General features: G+C 38.2%; 2 protein-coding genes across 6 annotated transcripts in view; one reads left to right on the top strand and one right to left on the bottom strand.

Moving 5' to 3' along the window:
* Positions 1 to 4325: 4325 nt before the first annotated feature.
* znf821 (zinc finger protein 821) lies at positions 4326 to 27099 on the bottom strand. 5 transcript variants are annotated; one of them, XM_084717572.1, is made up of 6 exons: positions 26960 to 27099; positions 15302 to 15433; positions 15042 to 15160; positions 11501 to 11599; positions 9548 to 9714; positions 4326 to 6760 (listed from the first exon to the last, which is right to left on the bottom strand). In XM_084717572.1, the coding sequence occupies exons 1-6, from the start codon at positions 26961 to 26963 to the stop codon at positions 5812 to 5814; spliced, it is 1470 nt and encodes a 489-aa protein (XP_084573698.1). In that variant the 5' UTR covers positions 26964 to 27099; the 3' UTR covers positions 4326 to 5811. The 5 variants fall into 5 exon arrangements, with proteins under 5 accessions (XP_084573698.1, XP_084573690.1, XP_084573681.1 ...); XM_084717564.1 differs by lacking the exon at positions 26960 to 27099 and adding an exon at positions 23554 to 23931 and having other exon boundaries at positions 11501 to 11596; XM_084717555.1 differs by lacking the exon at positions 26960 to 27099 and adding an exon at positions 23554 to 23931 and having other exon boundaries at positions 15042 to 15157.
* The window catches only part of ap1g1 (adaptor related protein complex 1 subunit gamma 1), a 28065-nt gene continuing 27498 nt past the window's right edge, over positions 26536 to 27102 (top strand). Inside the window, exon 1 of the mRNA XM_084717533.1 lies at positions 26536 to 26591. The gene's annotated coding sequence lies outside the window, so the exon portion shown is untranslated. The remainder of the gene's footprint in view (positions 26592 to 27102) is intronic.

Below are 27102 nucleotides of genomic sequence, written 5' to 3'. Positions count from 1 at the left end.
TCTTTTTCAGGCTGTACAAGAGCAAATCACAAAATGTCAAAGCCTCGACACTCTTGCCACGCTTGTGAGCAGAAATTCATATTTTACATTTCACAAAGGGTGACGGTGAATTCTTTTTGTACCACGGACGGTTCAACCACGTTTTTGTTTTCTTTTTTGTTCTCATTATGTATTCCGTTACATTTTTAACACACTCTTAATACTCATACTTACCCTTTTAATTCCTGTTTTTTCAACATGTGGAAGTGAAGTAAATGGAAGCTCTTATGTGCACTTTTTTACAAGACGATGCCAAGAGTGTCAGCAACCATTAATTCCACACAAACACACATGCATACAGACAGACGCACACATCCGTTGTTTTTATTGTTGTTGCACAAAGATTAGTAGTTTTTTATCCCTTGAATTAATGGATTGTGTTTGGTGTCTCGTGCTTTGAATAAATGGAGACAGACAGGCTGCATAAATCAGATAGCTTTCCCTTGGTGGTAATGTAACAGTTCTTTATGTTTTGTGATGTTGGCAGTGGGTATTTTTTTACTCTCTGCGTGAACTACTTCCTCTTGTTTGAACTGCAAAGGTGCATTTAGTACGGTTTTGATGTCGAATTAAATCAGGAGAACGAGAATGGTTAAAAGTTTTAAAGAAGTCTGTGTATTTTTACTTTTTTGGCACAAGGTGACACTGCTTTTTATGTGACGTGTAACTAAAAACAAAACAAAAAACAGCATCTCTTTTTTTTTTAAATGCCTAAATCTGCAAAATATATGCAATGATGTAAATGTAACATTCAATCCTCAAGTATAATCCAGGTTGTATGAACTTTGTATAGTGAGTTTTAATATCGTATGGCCGTACCAATATGTATTGATCTTTATCAGAAGCCTTAGAGTTGTCGACCGAAAGTGCTCCCTTAGAATACCCTACACCTACCTGACTTTAACAAAGCATTAATATCTCTATTTTGTTGCATTTTTATTTGTACCGTTTTTGAATAAAATAGATTTGTACTGTATATTTGTACCTCTCTGTGAACTACTTAGGGCGGTTTTTGTTTTTTTTTTTGTTTTGCTGTTTTAATTCTATGTACTTTAAGGACACAAAGATATTGTATTTTTATTGTTACAGCTAACTTGGAGACATTGCATTTATCATGTTTGTTAAGTAAACACAATATAATATATATATACAAATATAAATATAAACTATTATCCAACTTGTGTGATGTGTTTCTTTAGTTGCATTTTGAAAAACGTAATGGTTGAAGAGGTATTGAGATGTTTTATTGAAATGTGAAAGTACTTAAGTTCTGCATGTATAAATAATCAATGATCTGTACTGTATTAGAAGTACTCATAAGGCAGCAGAATTGACCCTGTCAGAGCAGCACACCTTTAGCATCACTGATGCATTTCTATTAGTATATATAGTATTTTAATGTAGCGGGTTATGGTGGAGCCAACTTAAACTACTTTAGTCTAAACTATTATGTAGTGTAACCTGTTGATCACATGTTCAGAGTGTCAAATCTTGATCTTCACAGTAACAAGTTGATATTGGGGGTTTTATTGCCATAGTAAAGCTGGAGATTGACAGACTGAAGGCATGACTTGCAGCGAAGGGCTGCTGCTGAGGCCTTGGCACGGTCCACTGACTGAGCCACCAGAGAAAACTAGAATTATATATTCATGTTACTCAATTAGTCACGTTCTTATCTAAAAGTTATGTAATACTTGACTGCTATTATTCAGCAGCATTTAAATTTCAACAGTGCTGTTTAGTAGTGACTGGATTTCACTATCACATATTCAGTTGCTTATGTTAGTAAGTTTGCATAGCTTTAATTTACTTTCATGAAAACAACATTTTTGTATTTATTTTGAATTTAGTGGAGTAGGAGAACATTCAGAAGCACCAGTCCAAGTTCTTCCCACCACAGAAGACAACCACACTGCCTCTGCAAGACCTCCAACAAACTAACAAACACATAATTCTGTTAAAACTCCACCTACATCTTAAGACCTCTCACTCTGTGTGACATTGTGTCCATTCAAAATTAACATGTATTTTCGTATGCATAAGACAAAGCGGGAGAGAAGTGACACTGGACATTACCATTATAGTAAAGTCAATGTTTATTTCCACATTCTTTACCAGGTTTCATCACGGTCTGTACATCTGTTAATCCAGTAACAGAGGATGGCCTCTCCAAAGTGCCATCCAGTCAGAATGCATTGATATTTTGCAGCAAGCATGAATGTTCTCATTTAGCAGTTTAGCTCATTCATTTGGCCTTGTTCAGAGAGATTTGTTTTGTAAACATGGACATTGAGAGAAAATCCTGATAGAATTACTATAGAAAGGCCAACGTCTTCAACAACATTATTCTTTTGATTAAACTGTAAAAAACAGGCAGGCATAAACTAACAGTAGAACACAAGCTCATATTGAACCATTCTAGGACAAGTGCAGTTTCACGACATGCAGTGCTTACCTAATCCATACCGAAAGTACTGCTTGGAAAGACCAACATCACCTTTGCAATAAGAGTATGTCAGACCACAGACGCCGCAGTTTTCTGTCGCATTAGTCCACTATAGGGTGAAGGGGATCACAGCAATTTGAAAGAGCGACCTCTGAGAATACCCAGTATTCATAGTCTGAGAGAAGAGAGAAATAAACGACACCTGAAGACTCTGTCGAGAACACTGATCTGCCCTTGGTACAGTATGACATGAATAGGATGGCAGTGAGACCCTGTTGCTTTCATGTGCTGAACTAGGAAGAGAAGAGATGTCTCCGAGGACAAAGTGTCTCTATAAAAGTCACACGACTGTTGAAAACGGTCATATGATCGATCTATAAATGACTCTTATGGACCAGGGTGTTGTAACGAGGCTCTGAGCCCTCTCACTGAGTTAAATTGCCTGAGAAGCTAAACTCTTTACATTGAAGTCTTGTTTAAATTAAAGTCGCATTCTGCATAGTTTCAGTGAAAAGTGAATTAATTTCCCTTGGAATAAATAACATTTGTTGCATAGAGGTTTGATGCACTCCTAGAAAAGCCTCTGAGGATGAAACTAAAAGTCCCTACTTTTTTCCTCTTTCCTGTGTTAAATTTGCTGTAACAAACAGCCAGATAGATCGACTCTCTCGTCTAGGAGTGACTCAAACAGAACCAGTAACTTGTTCTCGTCTCCGATATTCTTTGAAGAACATTTCAGAAACTGCTCCTTTGACACTGTTAATGTTTGCATCTGGAGAAGTGAAGTCAAGAAAAAAACTGGAGGTAACCTTACAGGCAGGAAATGAAACGAGGGATATCCAAACATGGCCTCTAATCTTTTAAACATTAAAACAATTTTATACCACTGACGGTAACAAAATAACCCCAACGTTTTCACAAGGAAAATATATTCACATCATATTGCATAAATATGTGCTGGAATGAGGTTAATGAATATAGATTAATAAAATCTCTCTCCCAGTATGGGCTGTATGTGTTATGAAAGTAGCCCCAGTGCTCAGTAACGGATGGGGATTTAAAAGAAAAAAAAAAAAAAAAAAAAAAACGGTTTAAACAGGTGTTTAAAATGAGTTCCTCTGTTGTATGAATCAATAAATATGTAAATATGTCATAAATTCTGCTGACAGAAGATAAGAATTAAAGGGATAGTTTGTATTTTTTGAAGTGGGGTTGCCTGATGTAGTCAGTGTATTTAGTGTAACAGATGGTGGTCGGCACACCCCCAGTTTGGAGAAGCAGCAGGAGTACCAGCATGGAAGCTAAGCATTGTACTGCTGTGGACAGGGTCAGCAGCAAAATGTATTTTAGCCACCTGAAATATCATTATCAGTTTAAGTGTACACTATATTTAGAATATTTTCATGGCCTTATCTTGCCAACCAACCAAACTCCATGGGCAAAATTAGTAATTTTACCTTGCAGAACGCAGGAGTTGTGCTGCTCCAGCTGCCTTAATCTCTTACTTTGTTTATTATTGTGTGATATTCTGTGAATCTGAATTAAATTTTTAAAACTCCAGTCACACAACAACACAAACTACCTAACTGATGGAGGCGGTGGTAGACCAACAACTCGTGGCATCTGTGGGGTAAAATATTTTTGCCAAAGGAGTCTGGTTGGTTTGGAGAGAATAATATTTGGCTTATAAAACTTAGGGTGACAAATTAAAAGAAAATACAACTTTCAGTTTAATGTTTCAAAGTAGACTTGGCATCTCATAAATGATGCCTGAGCCAATATCCAACTATCAAGTCAGGCAGCAATTTATTATGAAATTAATGCATTTGCAGTTTCAAGCACTTTTTCCAAAATCCTAGCACTTTTCAAGGGTTTTCCTGAGTACACTGCTTAGCTTCCTTCACCAATACTTGTGTTGCTTCTACAAACTACCATCTACTGTGGGCAATACACTGACTGTAATAAGTACCTCATACAGCCCAACTAAAAAAAATCTAAACTATCCCTTCAACATCAATTTAAGTGGTACAGGTTACATATATTGACATTACTGCAGCTTTACAAAGCAAGTGAATGCTACAGAGATTGCATCATGTGTCTATGATCCTCTATATAATAACACTAACCCACTTTAATATATCATAATTTACTCATCATGAGGAAAACAAATGCGTCTTTGTGGGCAGAATTCAAGTAACGTGACAAATTCTGTTGTCAACAAGTAACATATTAGGAATCGTTTCGTTGTGACCACTTACTGGAACATTTTAGCACAATATTCCTTAACATGATGAGCCCAAAATATATAAGAGGTAACTAATGTATTGTACAGTACAATAACAGCAGCACAGACTGAATTATTTTTATGAGCCAAAGAAAAGCTCTGTAACACAAAGTACAAAAAAAAAAAGAGAAATGACATTGGCAAATATTCGGAGTGTAACAGAGAAAAAAGGGAAAAGAAAACAGTCAAATATTGGCAAAGAGAATGTAAAGAGGCGAATGCATTAAGTCGTACAACTCAGGAGATGAGGGGGAATGTTGCTCAACACTGGGCGTGTTCAATAGGACAAAACATTCAGAGTTAAGAGACGTTATGTTCAAACCTGGGAAATACACATGGAACTGGTGTGTTCGCTCCTGTGAATGTTTGTGTCCTATTAAAGTGCCTGAGTGATAAACACAAACTGTGGAAAAAACAACCCGCATCCTCTGTAGTCATGTACAGTACGTATAGAGCTTTGGAAGCCTGGAGTTGGAACGCAGTAAGCCACAAGACAGAGGGCGCGACCAATGGCGCCAGCTGAGGTAGTAGATTGACTGAATATGAACTTCCCAGGGACCCACGGTGGCAGCTTGAAGACAGAGGTGTAGCTACCGGTAAACCCGAGTCACTGGGCTGGCGGAGTGGACCAGAGAGGAGGGGGGGCTGTGGCTACAAAGTCCCCGCTCCCGTCACTGAAGGTCCATGTGCAAAAAGGTTTTTTTTATTCCCTCAAAGGAAGTATAACTGCTCCTACTAGAATGAACTGTGTTAAATCTGCTAGCCCGCTGACGAACAGATAAATCTCTTTACAACATGCTTTTATGTCATCATCATCCATACAACATGAAACATTCTCAACCCTGTTCCCAAGGTTTTCTACACTGTAATAAATTAGAAACTGAAGTAGTTTTTGCTGTATTTAACAAAGCAGTTTGTGTGTGAAGCTGTTCGACACAAAGAGGCTGGAGGTAAACCAGCTAGGAATGGTTCACTGTGACCATGAGTGCAGAGGTTAATGATGCTAGAAGCCCATTGGTCCCCCCTCATTGGGCTAGTCCAATCAGGGCAGCTTCATAAAGAGACCGTTATCGATGGAAGGGACAGGCATGGGGCAGGGGAACTGAAAGAGACTCATGTCTGCTGTGAGGGCAGCCATCGCAGCAGGATCGTGCTCTATCTGTGTCCTCAGAGCGGGGTCGATCTTCTCCAGCCGTCGTTTGATCCTCTTCGCCTCCCTCTCGCGGATCAGCCTGGCCTGCCTCTTCTCTGGCGTCTCGTTGGCTCGCTTCAAACGCATGGCCTCCCTGTCTCTCTGCAGCCTGCGCGCCCGCTGCTCCTCTGACTCCTGCATCCTCTGCATGCGCTTGGCCTCGCGGTCCCGTAGCCTCCTTAGTTCCCTCTCCTCTTCCGTCTCGCACGCCCGCTTGTTCTTTTTTGCCGTGCGCTCGCGCTCTAGACGCTGCAAGCGGGCCTCCAAGGGTTCATTCTTCCTACGCAGGGCCCACTTTCGCATCGGAGACTGGGCCTCCACGAGCTGCTGGTAGGCCACACAGCTGTTGCACACCAGCAGCACCCCAGCGGGATACACTGGCATAGGGCTGAGGATGTCTGGGATAGGAGGAAGGCTTGAGGAAGAGGAGTTAAGAGCATCAGGGATAGATGCGAGTGACGGCCCTTCAGAGAGGAGACTGTCAGGCAGCGAAGGAAATGAGGGTCCTTGGTCAGAGCCTGTGCACGGTCCGGGTCCCGGGCCGTGACACTGGCTGGAGATGTGGCCTGGTCCCTGGCAGGTACGATGGGCTTGACAGAGGTTGGGGTTGAGGTCAGGTGCTTCACAGGGGCGAGGGCCCTGGCATGAACTGGGACTGGGGCCTGGTCCGTGGCAGGAGCAACTGCCAGAGCCTGGGCTGGTCATGGGGCTGCTGGAGAGGGAGTGGGACATGGAACAGGTGTCCCTTCCACTGGAGACATCCATCCTGGTTGTGTCAAGGACATCTTTAAGCTTCTCCCTGAAAAAAGACACAGTATTAAATAGCTGATCAAAATTGTTTTTGTCTGGAGGCTTTCTAAGAAATGTCAGACCCCTGATAAAAGATTTTATCCTTTCTTAATTTTACCTGCACTGTTATTTCTACTTGCCATATTTCTTTATTTATTGTATCTTATCTATTTAACCAATATTTAGAGTGATGAAAAAATCCCTCTCACCATCAAAGGAGAAATCTGTAATATATTTACTGTAATAAATCATAAAATGACCATGATATGTTATCAGAGATCAAGGAAGCATGTTAAATTGAAATACTGGCTTCTCTGACAACAACGCTACAGCAGCAGTATTCCCCATCGAAATATCTATTCTGGCCTAGAATAACGGTTTTAATTTGCCTGTTTCACATTAATAAAAGTTTAATTCAAATAAAATTTGAAATATATTTTTATCTATTTTCAAACAACAGTTTTCAGTGGTGATTCAGAAGAATAATCTGCAGAATTATTTTTTTCCAGTAATGTGAGAGACAATATTAATTCATTCATTTCAGATGACAAAGTTTGTTCAATACATTAACACAACCTAAAATTATCTCAGGCAGGGCTGAAAGAAATATTAAGTAGATTTTAGAATTAAATTTGAGATTTTATTTAATCACCAGCAGTTCAGATAAAGTAAGCATTTGTTGGAAAACAAAATATAGGAGGCCTAGCTACTGAAATGCAACACTGAATGTTGAGCAGGGGGAACAAAATTAATTTGTGAAACCAAAAACAGTTAATACCCCAACAATTACCAATTCAACACAAATACATTAATAAATAACTTTAGAACAAGCAGCATCTCTATTTGTGTAAAATCTGCAGAGGTTTTGTCAGAATTCTGCAGGTGCAGATTCTGTGTGGGACTGCTTATAAGGGTGTCCCATTTCACATCTTCAATACGTTTAATTTGACTGTACTTGTATTTTAACTGTCTGTGAATAAACTAAACTTAAACTTAAACTGTACAGACCTCCTGATCTCCAAATCTTTTTGTGTAATTCCAGTAAGGTGTCTTTCTGTCACAGGTAAACCTGAGCCTTATTGACTCACAATTCTACATTTAAACTGCTTACAGGGGAACGATATTGCTTAATTACAAGTTTAGTTTTTCCTTGATCAGAATCAGATTCATATTTATCTCTCTGGGCACAAACATCTCCTTGTCTCCCACGTTTTTTTTTTTTTTACTTTACAAGCCATGTAACACTGTGTTCTTTTCATCTCCAGAGCTAATGATCACTTCTTACTGTCCACGCTAAATAAAGGAGTAGCACTTTGTGTCCTAGCGACAATCGCCAGTCTGCATCAAAGGCTCAACACATCAGTTTGTTACATGACAGCACAGATATTCCTCAGCTTGCATAATAATGACAACGAACACACACATTTTCAGCTGCCTTGCTTTCTCGTTCACCACTAGCCAACAGCTTGTAACCAAAACCTGGTCCGTATGGTCACATATTTTTAGACAACAGTTGATTTAGGCTTCATCCATCAAACTGATATGATTACATGATTGGAAAGTATTCAGTCCAGTGGGGGAAAGATGACTCATTTCATCCTGCTCATTTATCCAACTACATAATTTGATTAAGAGATGCAAGGTGCTGTGTCACGTGACCTGTTATGTTTAACTAAGAGAGGAGTTTAGCAAACTGTTAACAGCACAAGAGGAGGTGACACGACGGGAACTAAAGTATGTGCCAGATGCTTTAAAATTTCTTTTTTTTTCCCCCCACAGTTAATTATTCCCGGCTTTGACAACATCGAACAGCTTTTCCACACACAGATTGTGTACATCTATGCTTGGTTTATACGTATTTATGGCGTTTCTTTTCCTAATCTTATAGTAGCACCTGATTCTGCCAAGTGTATCTGCTCATGAGTTTTATTTTATTTCTCAGATTTTTCTTTTCACTCCTGTCAAAAAAAACATTAGTGCTTCTTGCTATTTTTCTCCTACTATGCGTCTTGACCTTGCCAGAGCTGTTTAAATTTCAATGTAGTGGTAGTTGCTAAGCAACATGCAAGTTTATTTCCATTAAATCTGTCATTGCAGTACTAATTTTATTCATCCCTCATGTTCTGCATCCTGGCTAATCTCACACATTGAGAACCACTGCTCCATTGTGTTCATATGTACTGTTCTAGACACATTTTCGCTTAATTCTTTTGATAGATTTGACCATATTGTGGGATGTACAAAAATATTTTTCTTTAGAAGCATTGTGGCCGGCAATTTCTGACGCTGATTTTTTTTTTATTTATTCCCTACATCCCTGCCAAAATCATTTTTTCATGTTCAATGAGGAATTAAACTGCACTATTTATAATAGTTTCTCATGCTGAATCAGGAATGTCTGCTGATTTTGTCACATAAAGAGATCTGTTGTAGGTTACTGAACCCTTAAGTCTCGTTTGAAACATGTAAAGATTGATAAAAAAAAAAAACCCAGCAACAGTATGATCAGTAACAAAACAGAAAAACACTACGAGGTAAAGACTGTATTCTATATTATTGATTTATTACATACTATGATTTGTTCATCTTTTATCTTCTTGAAAACTGTGGAAGCAGCTGGTTTACATTTTTGACTTCAATCTGCTTAACTATTGATGATATTAAATTAATTTTCCATAATAATGCATTTACATCTATACTGTTGTATCTAAAACATCTGTGCACTTTTTCCTTTGAAAAATGAAATTAATGTGCATTAAAGATCTGAAACAAGAGATGCAGTAGAGCAGCGCCGAACCTGTTAAAGTTGTTGGTGTCTGTGAAGCGTGCGCCACAGACAGCGCAGTTGGAGAGGCGGTCCTCAGAGTGGATGAGAAGATGCCGTCCGAGCGAGCCAGGAGAACTCAGGGCTCGCCCACACACTGGGCACACGTAGCTCTTGGTGTTGCTCATCATAGTTGTGTGCTGTTAAACACACAGCAAAACAAGATAAGAACAAGAGACTGAAAAAAGACATGTTTAAAGTACACCACCAAAATTAAAAGATGACAATTTAAAGTTGGTTTTCAAAATTTAGAAGAGGAGCAAACTGTGATCAGTAACAGTAAAAGTACTAGATCAGTAACAACAAACAAACAAACAAAACTCTTTCTGCTTGTGTAAACTACCAATTATTTAGGAAAACTTAACTACAGAAATATGGCTGTGAAATATTCATGAACTTATGCAATATATTCAGCATTTATATATTTTTTTTTAAGTAAAATTCTGGCACTTTCATGGTACCCAAACCAAAAAATTCTAGACTCCCAAAGCCTCATCCTCACAACTGAATTGTTACTAAAAAACAGTTTACAGTAGTGTATATCCACAAGAATCAAAGTGTATTATTACTTGGTTTATTTTACCAGCTGTTCATATTAATTTATGTTGTAAGTTTTGAGATTTATTTAATACTCGCTAATTTCAAGGCCAAGAGACACACAGGACAATTTGATTAAAATTTGAAAAGATTTTTGGTTTACATCAGTGATCGTGCAGATGAGGCACCAGATTATTTTGACAATCAAATTCAAGAATATAAAAAATTTAATTCATTTTCATTTTACAAACTTTGGAGACTTTGTTCAAATGCTGTATATTTTAAGCAGTAGATGACCAATTTAAAAAAAAAAAAAAAAAAAATGAAATTTAGTTTTAAATTATTAAACATTTATCAAATGTAATAGTCTCTAAAAAAGTTAATATTTTAGCAAAAATGGAGAAAACCTTTTAGAAACTTTCCTTTAATTTTCTAATGGAATGCTACAATAAAATGTGCAAATATGAAACAACAAAATTTAAATAAAATTAAGTTGACCCACTTTTGAAGAATAAAGTTTGTAGGTAAGAACTGAATGACAGAACATTTTAAACAAACTAATACTAATATTTTGAGCAGCATTCAAATGTGGTCCGCTACGACTCGGTGCCAAGAACTGGTGTTCTGATTAATTACTGCAACTCCAATTAGTTACCTCTGTAACATTCTTGTGGCTTGTGCCACAGTCCATACAGTCCACATGGGTGAACAAGTCAGACACTGCTGTAATTGTTCAACATTAATGAGACAGAATGGACTCTCGTCTTTCAGCAACTTTAAGTGCAAGAGCCGCAAACTGCCTGACATTTGCAAAAAAAAAAAAAAAATGTAGTGTCCACTGTGTGACTTTAAAGCTGAAGTAAGGTATAAATCAGCATGTGATTCGTGAGACACATAATGAATGAGGAAGGGGTGGGTGACTGTAAATTGAAAGATAAAGCTGGAAGAAGAAGTGAACCTGCAACTGCAGCGTTTTAAGAAAGCATTAGTAGTTAATTACCATGAGAAAATATATAACAATCTTCAAAATATTTGGCATTGAATATATTTTTTGACAACTCCTTAACCTCTATACCTGTTTTAATATTTTGTTTGGTAAATATTCTAATTTGTGTTTTTGTGTTTTAGTTTAAAAAAAAAAAGTGCTCCAGTTCCATGACACAGTAAGCACTCGATTGGCTCATACAGTCCAAGTCAACACGCTCTCCCTCAGTCTGCATTTCACTGAAGCACTGATGCTGAAATCTACTTAGGGGCTTTAAAGGTGACGACCTACAGCTAGCTTATTAGAAACAGACTGCAATAAAGGATCTAAAGCTGCTTTGTTTTCATGGTTCTGTAGCAGATTAAGACAGGTTGGTAATATATTGTTGACAATATTGTTCTCACCTGGTAGACATGGGAGATGAGCTTCTCAGGGCTGCTGAAATCCAGCGTGCAGAGAGGACAAACAAAGTTGTTGCCGTGGTCTGCCCCTTCCTCGCTCTCCTGGGGAAAATCAAGTATCTTTAAAAAAACACTATAGTCAAAGTATACCAACACCTCACAGCGATGTGCTCACATATCTTATCCATTTTGATATTTTTGTACTTCTAAAATTATTATACAACCAAGTTTGTCCTTATTTGCAAAAGACTCGCAGTCTTTATCCTGATATGTAGTATAGTAGCAACTGATCATAAACTTCACATGGTATGCACGCTTAAAGAATAATGCTGCACACTTTATTTCTTGCTGGGCTGTTGTGGAGTCACTACACACTGAGTTTCCAGCTGAAGCCTTTCTGCGAGTGTTATATAGTGATGTGTGTCGAGTGTGTGAGTGAGCAAAATTCTCACAAGCTCCAGTGACTCACTAACAGTGACATGATGCTGTGTGCTGTCACAGATGTGACTCACACACAAACTGAAACACAGAACACTTTTCAACCAGAAGGTCCAGACACAAAAACATATTGGCTGATACCAGTAGTCTTCTGTTCCAAGTCCGTCACACTGACGTGCTTCTCACAAGTTGTCTGTGAAGTGCTCCATTATTATACAACTTTCTAAAAGATTTCTCTTTTATTTACCAATTTTACTCATCAAAATGTTCAGAATTAGGGATGCATGATAAATAGCAGGCCATAAGGGGAAATTTATAGTATTTATTCTTGTGATAATGAAACTATGGCTGATAGACTGTCTAAAAAAAGTTCACAATGGGCCTCATGCAAGAACATTTTCATATTCACACCTCGTCACATTCAATAAACAGTCGTAACTTCAGAAAAGCATGTAAATTATCCACCTGTGCGTATTTGAGTGCACATGCATGAGACTTGTAAATTAGCATAATTAGCACTCCAATAATACCATATAAAGCTGTGCTTCCTGCTCCATATGTCAGGAAGTGTTCATTCATGAAAATGGCATCAAAGAGAAAAAAGAAGAACTTTATGAGTTTGACGTTCTGCTTTCAGTGATCTACGAAGGAAAAACTGTCATTTAACAGCGTCAGCAGTAATGCTGTTAACGCTGTGTTACCTGAGAGTCGGACTGTCACTGAAAAAAAGAGGAAATGTCTTGATATGAGAATGACTTAAAAGAAAAAAAACAACTCGCCACAGTAAGGGGCGATCGATGACTGCAGTGGGAGGAGAGGGGTAAGGGGAAGTTTTCATCAAGGACAAAGAGGACAGAAGAAGTGTGAATGTTCGCCTGGACAGAGACTTCATAAACCTGCATGTGCAGATACACGGCAAAAATACCATACAGCTGGTAATAATAGATCACTGAATAAATGATGATAGACTTTATGTGTAAATTTATAATTATATTGTAATTTGAAATGTAGTCAAACAGGATCATGTTGACATAGTCATGAAGAGTAATTTATTTTTTCTAACTCAAAATGTCTTCAATCTATTGGAAAAGACAGTGAAAAAATTTGGTTTGGATAACAGCAGACTGACTGCACATGACTCTACGGCAGGTCTGGACCACATGGAAATTGTGTTTGTATCTGAAAGAAAATTTCGTAGGCACCAGTTAAGAACAAATCTGTTCGTGCGAGCAGTTCTTGCATGAGGCCCAATATCAAGGCAACTGGCTTCACAAACTTTTTTAGCTTGTTGCCAAACTGAAACTCTTATGTTGTAGAATGAACTAAAAAATGTTTTGCCCACCTATAATCTTCTTGTTGAGATAACTTACGTTTCTTCTGTGGTTTAGAAACACACACAAAAAAAATCTGTTTCAAAGACTGGTTGTTACTTTCACTTTTGCTGAACAATTTTTGACACACATTTTCTTTGTTTCTAAAACACAAAAATCTTTTTCATCAGAAGAAAAGTAAATTATCTCAAAGATTACAGGTTGGGAAACTTCCTTCAAATTATGGGTTTTGTCAACTTTTTTTTTTTTTTTTACAGAGTATAATATCTGATTTGACAGATTAGGACAAATCATTTCATTTGAAACAGTAAAAGCTACAGTATATTTGTGTATTGTGTGTATTGTGATGTGTATGGAATTAGTTCAAAATTGAAGAGTCAGACCTGTTCTTTGTTTTTGTTGTCATAGTGATACCACTTAGACCCAGTTTACACCTGGTATTAAAATGGGATCTGTATCCAGATGCATGATCTGGATTGCTATATGGATAGTGTTTACACCTGCCAAAGATCTGACCACAATGCAAGATACTTCTGACAGATGTGATTATGTTCCAATCACATAAGATTTACACCTTTACACCTTTCATCTTACACCTGTGAAATTTTTGTTTATCCTATCTGCACTGGCCATCAGAAGCAGGTCATTATTGGTATCAACAGAAAAAGAAAATAATATTGTGCATCAATATTGTGCAACATATACTTCAGCATTGTTTTTACAATTTCACACATGAAAGTCTAAAAAATATGTCACCATATAAATGTAAATTTATAGATACTATGTCTGCTCACTGCAGCTGAACTTGTTGAAACAGTTTGTGTATGACACCTTTAACAGATGATGTGATAAGACGGAAACTGTGTGAAAATGGCAGATATACAAGATAACCTATCAGTTCATCCTGTTCCTGTTGACCCTCTCAGTACTTCACTCACACTTTTCACTTTTTTCTCAAGTACAACACATTAGCAGTGAATTAAGGCTGCACAATACAGTAAAAAAATGAAATTGCAATTATTATTTTAACAGATACTACAATTGTGATGATTTACAATTTTAATTTTCACTGAAAAATATTAAAATGATTAGGATGTGACATTTGTTGGGGTCTGTACCAGACAAAATTCTTTCTTACATCTGGAGAACAAAATTTATAGGCCGGGGCCTCTGCAGCACTACAGTACTTCATCATAATTCATTATGACACATTTTTCCTTCATCAAAAATCTCAGCTCCTGTGATTTGGATATTGCACTTGGCCATATTGCGATTTTGATCAAATTTCGATCAGTGACGCAGCCCTACTGTGAATCCACAGTTAAATGGACATGTGCAGTAAGCTGGAATAACCTTGTTTAAACTGCAGAAAATGCTACGGTGACAAACCCTCCAGAGCTGACATTTATATCCAAATTAGTATTACATCGATGGCTGTTTCATGCACAACTGGTAGGTGAGAGCTGAAAAAACCTCCACATATAAGTATCATTTCACAGCCCACACAAGTCTTGCCACAATAACAACCACTTCATTTATAAACCACATATCTCAAAATGAAAGTCTGCACCAACGCAGTGACGCAAGGCAGATCCTTGTCAATAATTTATCTACGTGAGTCTTTGTTTGTATGTTCATGCCACATAATCAACTTCACAGTACAGGGGAGTATAGTGTAACAAATGAAGAAAAATATTGTCATAGAAATAAATAAACCAGACAAGTAGCACAATCATTAAATGACTGATCATTTGTGCTAATTTCTGTCCTCTCACCTCTTTGACTCCCGCTCCTTGTAGGCGGCACTGTGATCTCTTGGTGGTCATGTGGTCGTCAGCGGAGGTGTTGGAGGACGAGTCTTCACCGTGGTTGTCAGGGTCACTATCACTGTCTTCTATGGAGGCAAACACAGCCCTATCAATACAGACAGACAACAGAACACAGAGCAGGGCTTACTCTCACTAACACCCCTCACTCCGAGGACGTCCTACAGAGTCTATCCAGTCCCTCCTCGTCCTGTCCCTCCATCCTGTACCTGAGATGCTATCCTGCTCTTGGACTTCCTGGGAGTTGTTGCTGCAGCATTCACTGTCTTCGGTGAATTCGTCCCTGCCATCCATGTTAATAGTGTGCTGTAGTCCTGTGATGCCTGAAGTGTGGAATGGCCCTGGAGACAGAAAGACAGTAGCAATCAGTAAGATGCAGGTTCCGGTGAGGACACTGAAATGCTCTGACTGGAGAGAAGACACGAGGAGTACAGGTAGCCAGCATATTTGTAGACTGTAAATTTAACCTACAGGAAAACATATATTAGACCCAAGGATTAGGTAATATGATGATATATGCCATGAGGAAAAAATTTGCCTACCATCACACATTTTGCCATAATGGAGCATTGCGTGAGTTCATGCAGGACATGGAAGCCATACGCCCCCAGCTACTATCAGCTGTCAGCTCGCTGACTGAATCATTTCTAATCAGTCACACACCAGTCACAGCCCATTCTCAAAACAAGGCGGTCCATTTAAACATGACTCCATCCTCACTCATCCCTGCTACACTACTGCTGCCACACACACGCTGTCGCTTCTGGCAAAGCTTGGCCTCCATCTTTCTACAGACAGAAAAGGCTTTAAAGTGAATCATATTATATTATATATTATAATATTATATTCTATCTTTATATCTGATGTGAGTATGTCTGCGGTGTAAGTTTTTGAAGTCCGCAATGAGGCTTTATATGTGGGGAGGAACCGAATCAAATTCCTTTACACTACAAATTTAATTATCCATCTTAAGAGCAGTCATTCTGTTTGTGAATTTGTGAAGGATGAAGAGAAATGGGCACCAGCAAAAAATATATATATTTTGCCCAGTGATTGCATACATTTTGAAAATCATTGTATTTTATGTCTGCATCTCCCAGTGGGCCATCACAGTAAGAGCAGGCAGAATAATTCCACTACTGAAAAGACATGATATTCTCTGCAATTAGGTGGAAAAAAAAATATGTGAACATATCAGTATCTGCATCAGCTGAAATTGGCAAAGATGAAATACTGTGCATCCCTATTTTTTTGTTTTTTGCATTAATGTGATAAAACACCTAAGGTATTCAATGTGCTGTATTGCTTAAAAAAGAAGAGATTCCTACATGTTTTCTTTTATTAACAAGTTATCAATTGATTTTCCAGCAAAAGTATTTCATCCATATCATCATATATATCTATATATCACATGATCAAAATTGTGATGATAATTTAGTAGAGTTGGATGGAGCAAAACCTTTGCATTATTGTTTTAGAAAAGCCCTAGTATTGGTTTCTGATGTGACAATGACTGAATGAATCAATAATAAAATTCCAAGAACTGCAAGTCAAGTTAGAAAATAAAACCAGTGTGAAAGGCTAAACAACTTTAAATAATAAATGAGTGATTTCTGCGTTTGCAATTGCATAAAAAAAGATGTGGAGCACATAAATAAGAGACCAAGCCTATCTGTCAAGTGAGTCACAATTTAAAAGACTATTTTTTAAGACAACATACAGGCAGAAATGTGTCTACAGACCGGCTGACGGACACCACTTTTATAAATATATCTAGATGCACAATATTTCATATAGAGCAAAACATGTCAATGAATTAAGTCTATTTTAATCCAGGGGATACTTTTTTACTCAAACATTGTATCCTGGATGAGACTTTATCTCCATAGCAACATAGAAATAGCTTCTACTGTCATAGCATACCACAAGAAGGTATAAATTTTTCAACACTAGTGCATTCACCTCCTGTATACAGTAGCTAAGGATTCTTGTTTTGTTCACAGTAAAACAGATAATATGTGAGCAGTGTGATCTCAGACCATGTTTCTATATATGCACAGAGAGGTTAGTGATTATTACAGTAACCCAAAAGTGAAAACCTTTGATCAGAACAGCTCATTTGTAGATAGAAGCCTAAATCATTTGTATGATTCAACATTTTTCTCAAAACTTTTGGGATCTGCTCCAGGTGTGGACCACAGGAACTTCCTCACTGATCAGGCTGCTTTCGTATGAGCCATCCACCCGACAGTGAAACATAATGAATGCTCAGGCAGCAGCAAGGCAAGCTCACTGACATACGTGCACACACATTAACTTCATTTGCATCCCAACCCCCACTTTTTCACACACATATACACTCGCAGATACATGCTAGCTCTGTTCAACAGCCATGCTGCAGTCCCACGGGGGAAGCAGCCTGCACTCTTTTCCTCTAAGCTAGCTGCCTTGCTACTCAGTGTGTTTCTCTCTCAGTACCACCCACACACTGAACAGCCTGGCTCGCCCTCTGTCCGCCCTGCTTGTATGTAACTTCCATATCTATACCATCAGCTCTTGAGGGGGAGGTTGAAGCTTCATACCATGACAGCCCATATGTGGCTCATTTAACTCTTTGTGATGCCACTCTTTGTTTTATGGTAGCCATGTGGAGCTGCAGGAGTCTGCAAAAATCCCTTCACTTTTCTTCACTTGACCGTGCAAACCTGTATTTAACTGCCAACGCTGCTTAATTGGAGACAGTTTTTTTGAAAGCTCCTCTGGCGCTCACACACAAGAACATCCTACTTCAGATAGCTAAAATTAATGATAGCTTAAAATCCAATTTTCCTCCCTTGTGTGCTCCCTCGCCATTAACACAGATCAGAGATGGGAGAGGAGAGATCCTGACTTGAGTTACCTGAGACTGACAGAAGTAATTACAGCCCTCGTCACAATCCTGAGGTAGTGCGCACACAAACACACACACACACACACACTCACTCAGTCTGTGTGTGTGTGAGAGAAACAGAGGTATAATCTTAGAGGAGGGCTGTCATTGTATGATTTTGCCAGTGGTGAGAGAAGTTAGTATGTGAACACAGTTTGGGCACTTTTCCCATAAAAATCAAAGCATTCATTAACACTGCTAGAGTGGGTCGGAGTATTGAACTATGAACTACTACAACAAGCTGGCTTTACGGCACATAGCCAATGATTGATGTGTGAGAGATACCCATCCCCCCGCTGCTAGGGCTCTGTCTGTACATCTGTCTCTCCTCGCTCCCCCTCCTCCCCCCTCCTCCCTCCCTCCCTCCCTCAGTCTCTGCCACTGTGATGTTATCTCCGAGTCTGTGTGTCTGTAGGCAGGAGGTGACGCAGTGTCTGACTGAATCGAGACAAAGAGACAAACTCATCAGCCAACAGACACACAGAAGAGGGAGGGGGGGGGAGGAGGAGGAGGAGGAGGAGGAGAGGCAGTGGGGGGGATGGAGGGGTAGCGTGCAAAACAAAACAGACAAAAGATAGAATGCCAAAACTCTACTCAAACACTGAGCAATGGGGGTCCTGTTGAATTCAAAGCCCCCTCCTTCTCCTTTTCAGCCGTCGTCCCCTCCAAAACACACACGCAGACACACAGTACGTCTGATTCTGCAGGAAGTGCTGGGGCCCCTGTCTTCCATCCACACACACACACTCACAAACACTCACAGCGAGGATGGTGGGCCAGACATCTGATCAATTCTCACTCTGATTAACTAGTGACCCACTACTACACAGAAGAAGGTGAAGTGATTAACTATTTTTCCCTGTGGAAGACTTTCTCCAGTTAGTTCAGCACCTAGAATTAACCCAGATACTCCTCTTTGATCATTATAACAAAAATGTAATATCTACACGCTTACTTTGGGCTTTTGATCTGGCCACCAGAAAACAGTCACAATGAAAGCACATGGCGATCACAGATCAATCAAGAAACATTCCTCCTGAGCTACTGAAGCACATTTGGGAGAAAACATCTTATTTTTTGCACTTGATAGAAACAGGTGTGTGAAAAACTTGACTGCACTCCTCCTCACCATTATTATTATTATTATTTTTTAACTTATCCAGTTGGACAAGTGGATCAGAAGTTTTCACTTGCCCCTAAACAAACTGTTTTACGTATTAGTGAAAAATCTCCATCCTGGTTTCTCATAGTCCTTGGTGATGTCTTTAAATATCTTGTTTGTCGGTTCAAAACCACAGCATATACACTTTAATAAAATATAGGAAGTGGAGAAAAGCAGACAAGCAGGAAAGCAGAAAGGCAGGAAATCTCCATATTTGAGAGGTAGAAAACAGCATTTTCTGGCAGTTTTGCACAAAAAAGCACTTTAACCATTACTTGATTATCAAAATACCACTTGCCCAACTAGGCAAGTGCGTTGCTAGATCTACTAGTCCAACGTGGCCTTTATCTTGCCTCAGTCAAGCAGGCAATCCTTATTGTTAAGCCTTTTCATTTTCTTGATTAATCAGTTAGTTTTATTGTCCATATCCATAGTTTGTGATTAATTTAATAGTTGACAACTAAAGTAATAATCTACTAATCATTGTACAAATAACTTGTTTATTAGAGTACACTCTTGAAGAAAGAGTTTTCCAGAATGTTTACAGTAATACATGCAGCTAAACTGTTAAACAAACTGAAGTCTATTTACTGTCAACATGAAGGACACATCCACTCTCCTCCCTAAAGCACGCACCACCTCCAGTCCTAATTAACTTTTATATAATGCTGTTTTTCTTGTGCTGTTGTACATCAAACTCAAGGAGGAACACAAATAGCTAGACAGACAGCACTGTTGTATTATTGTCTGGAATTCCCTGTGTGTGTGTGTGTGTGTGTGTGTGTGTGTGTGTGTGTGTGTGTGCTTTTGTGTGTGTGTGTCAGCCCGCCTGCCTGTCAGACTGTCTCCCTGCCTGTCTGGTCTGTCAGTCTGTCTATCTGGTCTGACCCTCTCATGGGGGAGCAGCGCTGTGCGTGCAATTCATACCTCACAAGAAAAGACAGGTAAAACAATCAAGGCGAAGCAGACTGAAAGTCAATGTGCAAAACACGGAACCTGAACTCACACTCCACTGACACGGCGGGAGCTGTAGCTCATCTGTCCAAAAAAAAATGTTTTGGATTTCTCACATGAAATGCTAGTTTTACATTGTATTAAACCCTCCTGAGGGGTTTTCAGCTCCCACTCTTGTACAAGTGTTAGAGATCAGCAAATGAGCTCATTAGCTCACCGGGATTACTGCAGTGCAAGATGTATTTCAACAGCAGTTTAAACAGACTATGTTTAGAAAGGAGGGCCGCGGCATACATAACTTCAGCAGATTACACCAGACAATCCCCTTCTGTGGGCTGAGGAGTGTTTAAGAGGTCAGCATGCTGGCCACCAAAAAGTTGAGCCAGGGGACAGAAGGCCAAAAGCCAGGGCATAGAGATGGACATCAATAATTTGATCACACCAGGGGGTCTCCACAGGATTCCTCAAGGTTAATTTTATATATTGTTTGCCAAATCTTCAGTAGAGTATGAGGTGGAAACAGGATGCTACACTTCACATGTTCAATGTGAACAATGCTGCTGAATTTCCCAGAGCCCAAAGCAAACTTATTTCGTCCAACAAATGGTCCAAAAAACTATATAAAAAAAAAGACTCTTTATTTACTGTTATAAATAACAGAGAAAAGCAGCAAACCCGTATATTTCAGAAGCTGAAACTACAAAAGGTTTGACATTTTTGTTTGAGAAATGACTGAAATGATTATCAAAATAGTTGGGAGTAAATTTTCCTTCGATCCTAATCGATTAATCAGATAATCTTTGCTGCTCTACTTGAGGACAGAGTCCCAGAAAACTCTGTTCATCAGAAGTTAGTCAATGTGAGAAAAATGTAAGAATATGCTTATTTTAGTCATAAATACTGAACATATCTCATTCTAAAAAGAGACATAAAAGAAACATTGATTTAACAACTGCTGTCCTAAAGTCCAGAGGCAATTGCACGTATTTTCAGTCACTGAGGCCCCATTTCATTTTTGCTCATTGTTTTCTATGGGGGCTGCAACCAATGATTAATTTCATTATCGACTAATTTGTCGATTGCATTCTTGATTAAATGTTTTGTCTAGAAAATGGAAGAGAAAAGTGAAAGATGCCCATTTTAACTTTGCAGAACCCAAGGTGATATATTCAAACAGCTTTCTTTTCTGCAACTAACAGTTCAAAACTCAAGAATCTGTTTATCATTATATGACAAAGAAAAGAAGTGAATCCACACCTTTGAAAAGCTGGAAACAGACTGTTGGACCATTTTCCTTAAAAAAAAAAAAGACTAAAATAATCATGCAACTATCAAAACAGTTGCCCTTTTCTTTTCTGTCAATCCACTGATCGATTAATTTACTAATCATTTCTGCCTTGTATTGATTTCCTCATCTCTGCTATGGAAACTGAGATGTCAGAACAAACTGAACTGACAGCATGCAGATCCACGGTGGACAGAAGTTGAAATGCTTGTCCTCTCTGATCACAGTTTAACAACACAACAGTAGTTGTGATGATACTCTGGGCCTGCCTCTTCTTAACACCTAAGACATGTTTTTGCTCATTTATTCTCCAGAAACAACAGCTTAAAACACAAACCAGAAATCATTAACATGGTTAACCACAAGCCCTGACTTACCAGCTAACTAGAGGAAGATAATACTACAAGGCTTCTTGTGAATCAGTCTACTTGGAAATCACACATATAGTCATATAAATTACTCTTCCCACAGTATGCTATTGAAGGCTTTATGCAGTTTTAAAAGGAGACATGTTTAAATGTCTATGATACAAGATGCTGTGCTGTTTGTTTGGCAGGAGATGAGGTGATGATTACCATTGCACATTATCAATATACCAATCTTGTCAAAAATAATAACAGCTACTTTTCAGTTGGGATGAGTATCGAGAACTGGCTAAACAGGTTCATGACTGATCAGTACCAAAATATTAATAAGCTCCTGGACAGACAATACTGCAGTTGATATTTCTGTAACATTACATGAACAGCTGACAGGGTAAAACATTCAGAAGTGTGGACTCACTTCACTACATTTGATGAAAACAGCGCTAAATACAATAACACGCTGCATTGATTAGTCAATTAATTGATTAGTTGACAACTATGACATTAATCTCCAACCATTTAAATAATGGATTAATTGTTTTGACATTTTTTTTAAGAAAAATAACAGAATCTTCTGATTTCAGCTTCTCAGCTCTGGATATTTTCTGTTTTACTCGTTTATGACAGTAAACTGAATATCTTTGGGTTGTTGATAAAACAATACACTTGAGGGCGTTACCTCAGACTTTGGGAAATAGTGATGAACGTTAGATAACTAAAGATACCCAACTCCACTTTTGAGTAACTACTGTATATTTACAGAAATGTTGTCATTTATATACTTTTTGAATTAAAATGTTCTTTTTTACTGTGTTGTCACAATATCAGATTTTAACCGTACAGGCATGATGTCATCACAAAAAAAATTCCACAATAATAATATTATTGCAATATCAATAGAAACATAAAAAAAGCTCTCTGTCAAAGTCATCTTTAAGTTTGTTCACTGTGCATTTTGTCTCTTTTTTGGCAAATGAATTACACTCAAAACATGAACGTAGGGAGGCTGAGAGAGAGTCTGTTACCATAATCATACAAAAGCATAAAAAAGTGCAATTATACTTATGGATAGTGAAACGAAAACCAGATGAACTGACAAACAAGAAAAAGAGGAAAAGAAAGATGTGGAAAGGATTTAAGACATACACAATAATATCATATGTGTATTACTCACGTTATCAGTATTTCATTTTTAAAATATCACAGTTATCTTCATTAATGGTATATCGTGACACCCCTACTGAGTTGTATTTGACTTGCAGATTTATATTTAAATCACTGGACGATATATGTGGCTACCCACTTAATATATTACTCTCTTTTATTGTGTAACTATATTAATATGTTTAACTACTCAAGGGGTCATTGTAGAATAAAGAAAATTAAAATCATATATCAGCTAATAGAGTCTTGTTCTGTTTTCTCACGTTAACTATGAACCAAAATGAAAGTGAGATATCCATCACCACTCTGACAAGGAAACTGTTCTCATACAACCCAGCTTTAAGGAAATCATAAAGGATAGCTTCTAACACTCAATATACAATATACAGAAGAGTATGTGATGGCATGTCTTTGGTTTAACACGTCTTACAAGCTACAGCGGACATCAGTGAAAGCAACGGGAACACTGTTAATACAGGTCGCTACAGAAACAATAATAATTCAACGCATTCTCGTCAAACAGCCACAATATATACTGATACAGGACGTGACAAGGATAAATAACTGGTGAAATAGTATCAGACAATACCTGAAATACCTACAGTTAACTTTGAAGGGGTTGGTCTGTTTTCGCCTGGACATATTATTGCCCACTCCCGGCAAAAAACACTGGGATCTCCTCCTAAACCCTGATACCAGTCCAGGTGTATTCCGCACTGAAGGGAGAGATGATGAGCCAAATAATTATAATAATAAAAAAAAAAGATCAAATCGTCTACTCGATCTGCGGAGTCGGGACCATTCACGGGGATAAAAAATTAAAAAAACGGATGTATAAAAGAGTCACATTCTTGCGGTGGTTAAAAAAAAGCCCCGCATCCCGTCGATCAGGGGGGTTAAAATGATGTCCAAAGCTCCAGCAGAGACAAGCCGAGCGGCCCCGAGCTGCTCCGATCCCGAGCCGCTGGCAGCCGTGCACTCACTGCAGCGAGGCACGGGCTCAGCTGATCTCTAACGTAAAACCAATGAAGCCACACCGAACAGGATTGTGGGATATGCAGGGACGCTGGGGAGTTCATGCTAAAGATACTATGCTGCGTTCAGGTTGTGTGGGAGAAACAGCAGTCAGGGAAGAGAAACCTCACGAGATTTTCACGAGATGAGTCATAATATCTTAAAGTGATCTAAATATAAATGTCCCATTGTTACTTTGCAATACTTTAAGATATAAGATGTTTGTGAGAGGAACAATATATTACATGTTTACTCTTTAAATCAAATTATCTGAATGAATGACAATGAAAATAGTCTATTTTGAACATCCTGATATATTTTTAATCATATTAAATATAAAGTGTATGTGAGAGTACTGTTTTATCAAGCTACTACTTTCAGGATCAAGGATGCACCTTTATACTTAACCTTTAGAATTTATAAAAGTGCTAAAACCTGAAACCCCAACAAATAAAAAGCTTGCAAGTCAACAAATTAATCTGCATGAAAACCAAGCACACTCCATTGCTAATGAAGACGAATAAAGAAAGTAAGAGACAGTTGAAAACTCCTGAAAAAAGCAAGCGAGTTGGGATTGTTTTGACCTGACAAATTATACATAAACTATATATCTGATAACAATATATTGGCCAATATTCTTTTAAAAAACTCAGCACATTGACAAAAACTAACCCTAACCCTAATTTGGTTATTACTTAATAGTGACCAAGTTATATGCTAAGCAGGACATTTACAAACAAACTTGTCAGTGCTCTCTAGTGGACAGAGCATGCAATGGTGACACTGTTTTTAAATGACCACAAGCATATCTATGGCATTTCTACACTGCATCTTTCTGATACTAGACAGATATATATAGATATACTGTATCTGTGAAGCACGCAATTTCAGCAGATAATGAGGGCTCTAGTGTGGAAATTATGTGGTATGCGTTTCGTTGGTCTGTAGATCTAATGAAAACTGGTCATAGCATGGATTATAGTAAACATAACATTGTTCTTTTCTAATGTTGAAAGCATCAAAAATTTAACCCTTCTCACCTCCATAAAAATGTTGTTTTGGGGGGGCACATTAAAATAAAACCATCAGCGTGGTTATATTCCACTAGGGATAACTAAACCAATATAGTTTGTAATTTAGGTAAACAGACCCTTTAAACTAACCTCGATGGTCCAGATTTGAGGATTTTAGTTTTAGCTACACAGCAGAGTAACCTGGATAATTTTGTATTCCTGCTGTGTAAGATAGGCCACTGCTGATATGACTGAGTTTGTTCACCCAGATGATAAGCCTCTGGGCTGGGAGGTCAAAAATATGAAGAAGTGACTTGTTGGCTGCAGACTTGTATTAACACTGGTTGGTACGGTGTTCATTCATACTTTCTACGGGAGACACACTTAATAGTGCTGTGTACAATTAAAAGAAGTCTTGAAGCGAGACAAAATGTAACCTTTTCTAATAAGACTGATTTTGCCTATTTTGTCTTTCTGCCACAGTCTTAAAGAGCTTATTGGAAACATTGATAATTAGACACATGAGTGAGTACCTATCTGTTACGTAGCCCTGTGCCCTGTGATGTAAACTACAGTAGCAACCTGATCAAGATGTTTATCTCCTACCAGTTGCATGTTGGGAAAGCTTCCTGCCCCCCCCCCCCCTATAATTTCTTAGAAACACTACACTTGGTTGTATTAGTTTTCTTTTGTTTGTTTGTTTTAATAGTTATTTGTAATTATTAAAAATATCAGTGAAAGTTTACTGTTTTGGGGCCCTGATGATCCTGCCTCCATAACATATCTTTGTCACAAAATATACTGTCTGCCTCCAAAAAAATCCAGTATCTGTCAGGCTCTAATTTGTTCATGTAGAAAATCACAGAAACAGAGCCCCAAAAACACAAGTTTCAAAATATCTACCTGAAAGCAAATGTGAAAGTAGAGGGCAGATCAAGGTACAGAAATGTCACTTAGCTAAGTTCAAGATAATTTCAATGATTCAACTGGAAGTATGTAATAAAGTAATTTCCACCTCTTATTACTCATCCAGTAGATTCCTTGTTTACTCAGACAATTTTATGACAGTTGTAACACAGTTTGACTGTGAACATATGCAGAACAGGCTCAACCCAGGTTGTCACATCACATTACAATCACTGCAACCCTTGGGTCATAAAATGACCTGTAAAAGCTTTTGAACATGTTTAATATTCATTAACACCATAATCCTTTTCAACCAGTGCTTTTTGCATTATTATTGAGTCTCTGTCTTTGATCATAGCTGACTGATTTGTTATTTTTCATCTGATTTAACTTTTAAGTGAAATTAATTTGTAACCTGTGTCCAACTTTGACTATTTTTCAACCTTATTCGTCTAGATATTATGGTTATACACAAAAGCTTTTAAGTAACAATACTTGCTAAGACTTTAGGCCAAATCTGATGAGGTCTTATATTTCATGTTTAATAAACCATTAATCAAGCCCAACCTACAGTATAATTTCTATTTCAACATAGTACCAACACTAGGTGGCGCTCCAAACCACTTAACTGCTAATGTCATAACATTACATGTAGTCGTCATCACTGACTGCCACGAGTAAACGGACCGCAGCACGACATTGACGAGGTAAAAATGTATTCTTCCGCACAGTAAAGAGAAAATATGCCATCTCAACAAAATAACCTCTTCGTGTCATGACATTTACGGCGTTTATTACAACAACAGACAGGTGGCAGGCATTAGTGCTCAAACTGAAGTCCACGTTATACACAATTATGTGAAGTCAATGAGCCAACGAGATCAATTGAATAAGGTTAATGTTAGCTAGCTGGCTAAACATAAGAAGCCTAACGTTAGCCCTTTATAGTCAACGCGAGAACGATAGAAGAGGACAAGCTTACTAGCGAGACATCAACAAACAAATGTTAACCAGGATCAACCCTACAGTAACCTAGCTATATTGCATCATCAGGAAGACATAATTCAGCAATTACCCATGGTGTCCAGTAAACACTGGCATATCAGGTGGGAGTCTCGAGCAGAGGCACAGACTGTGAAGAAGTCCTCTAGTACCAGCTAACGTTACTGTACGTCGATGATAAACTTCAGCTCAGTCCGCGCGTCTTTCACGAACCTC

Source organism: Lutjanus erythropterus, chromosome 1 (genome assembly GCF_056507025.1).
Source record: "Lutjanus erythropterus isolate fLutEry1 chromosome 1, fLutEry1.hap2, whole genome shotgun sequence".
NCBI classification, from domain to species: Eukaryota; Metazoa; Chordata; class Actinopteri; order Lutjaniformes; family Lutjanidae; genus Lutjanus; species Lutjanus erythropterus.
The sequence above is the reverse complement of the archived record's forward strand: the minus strand, read 5'-3'. Positions and strand labels throughout refer to the sequence as shown.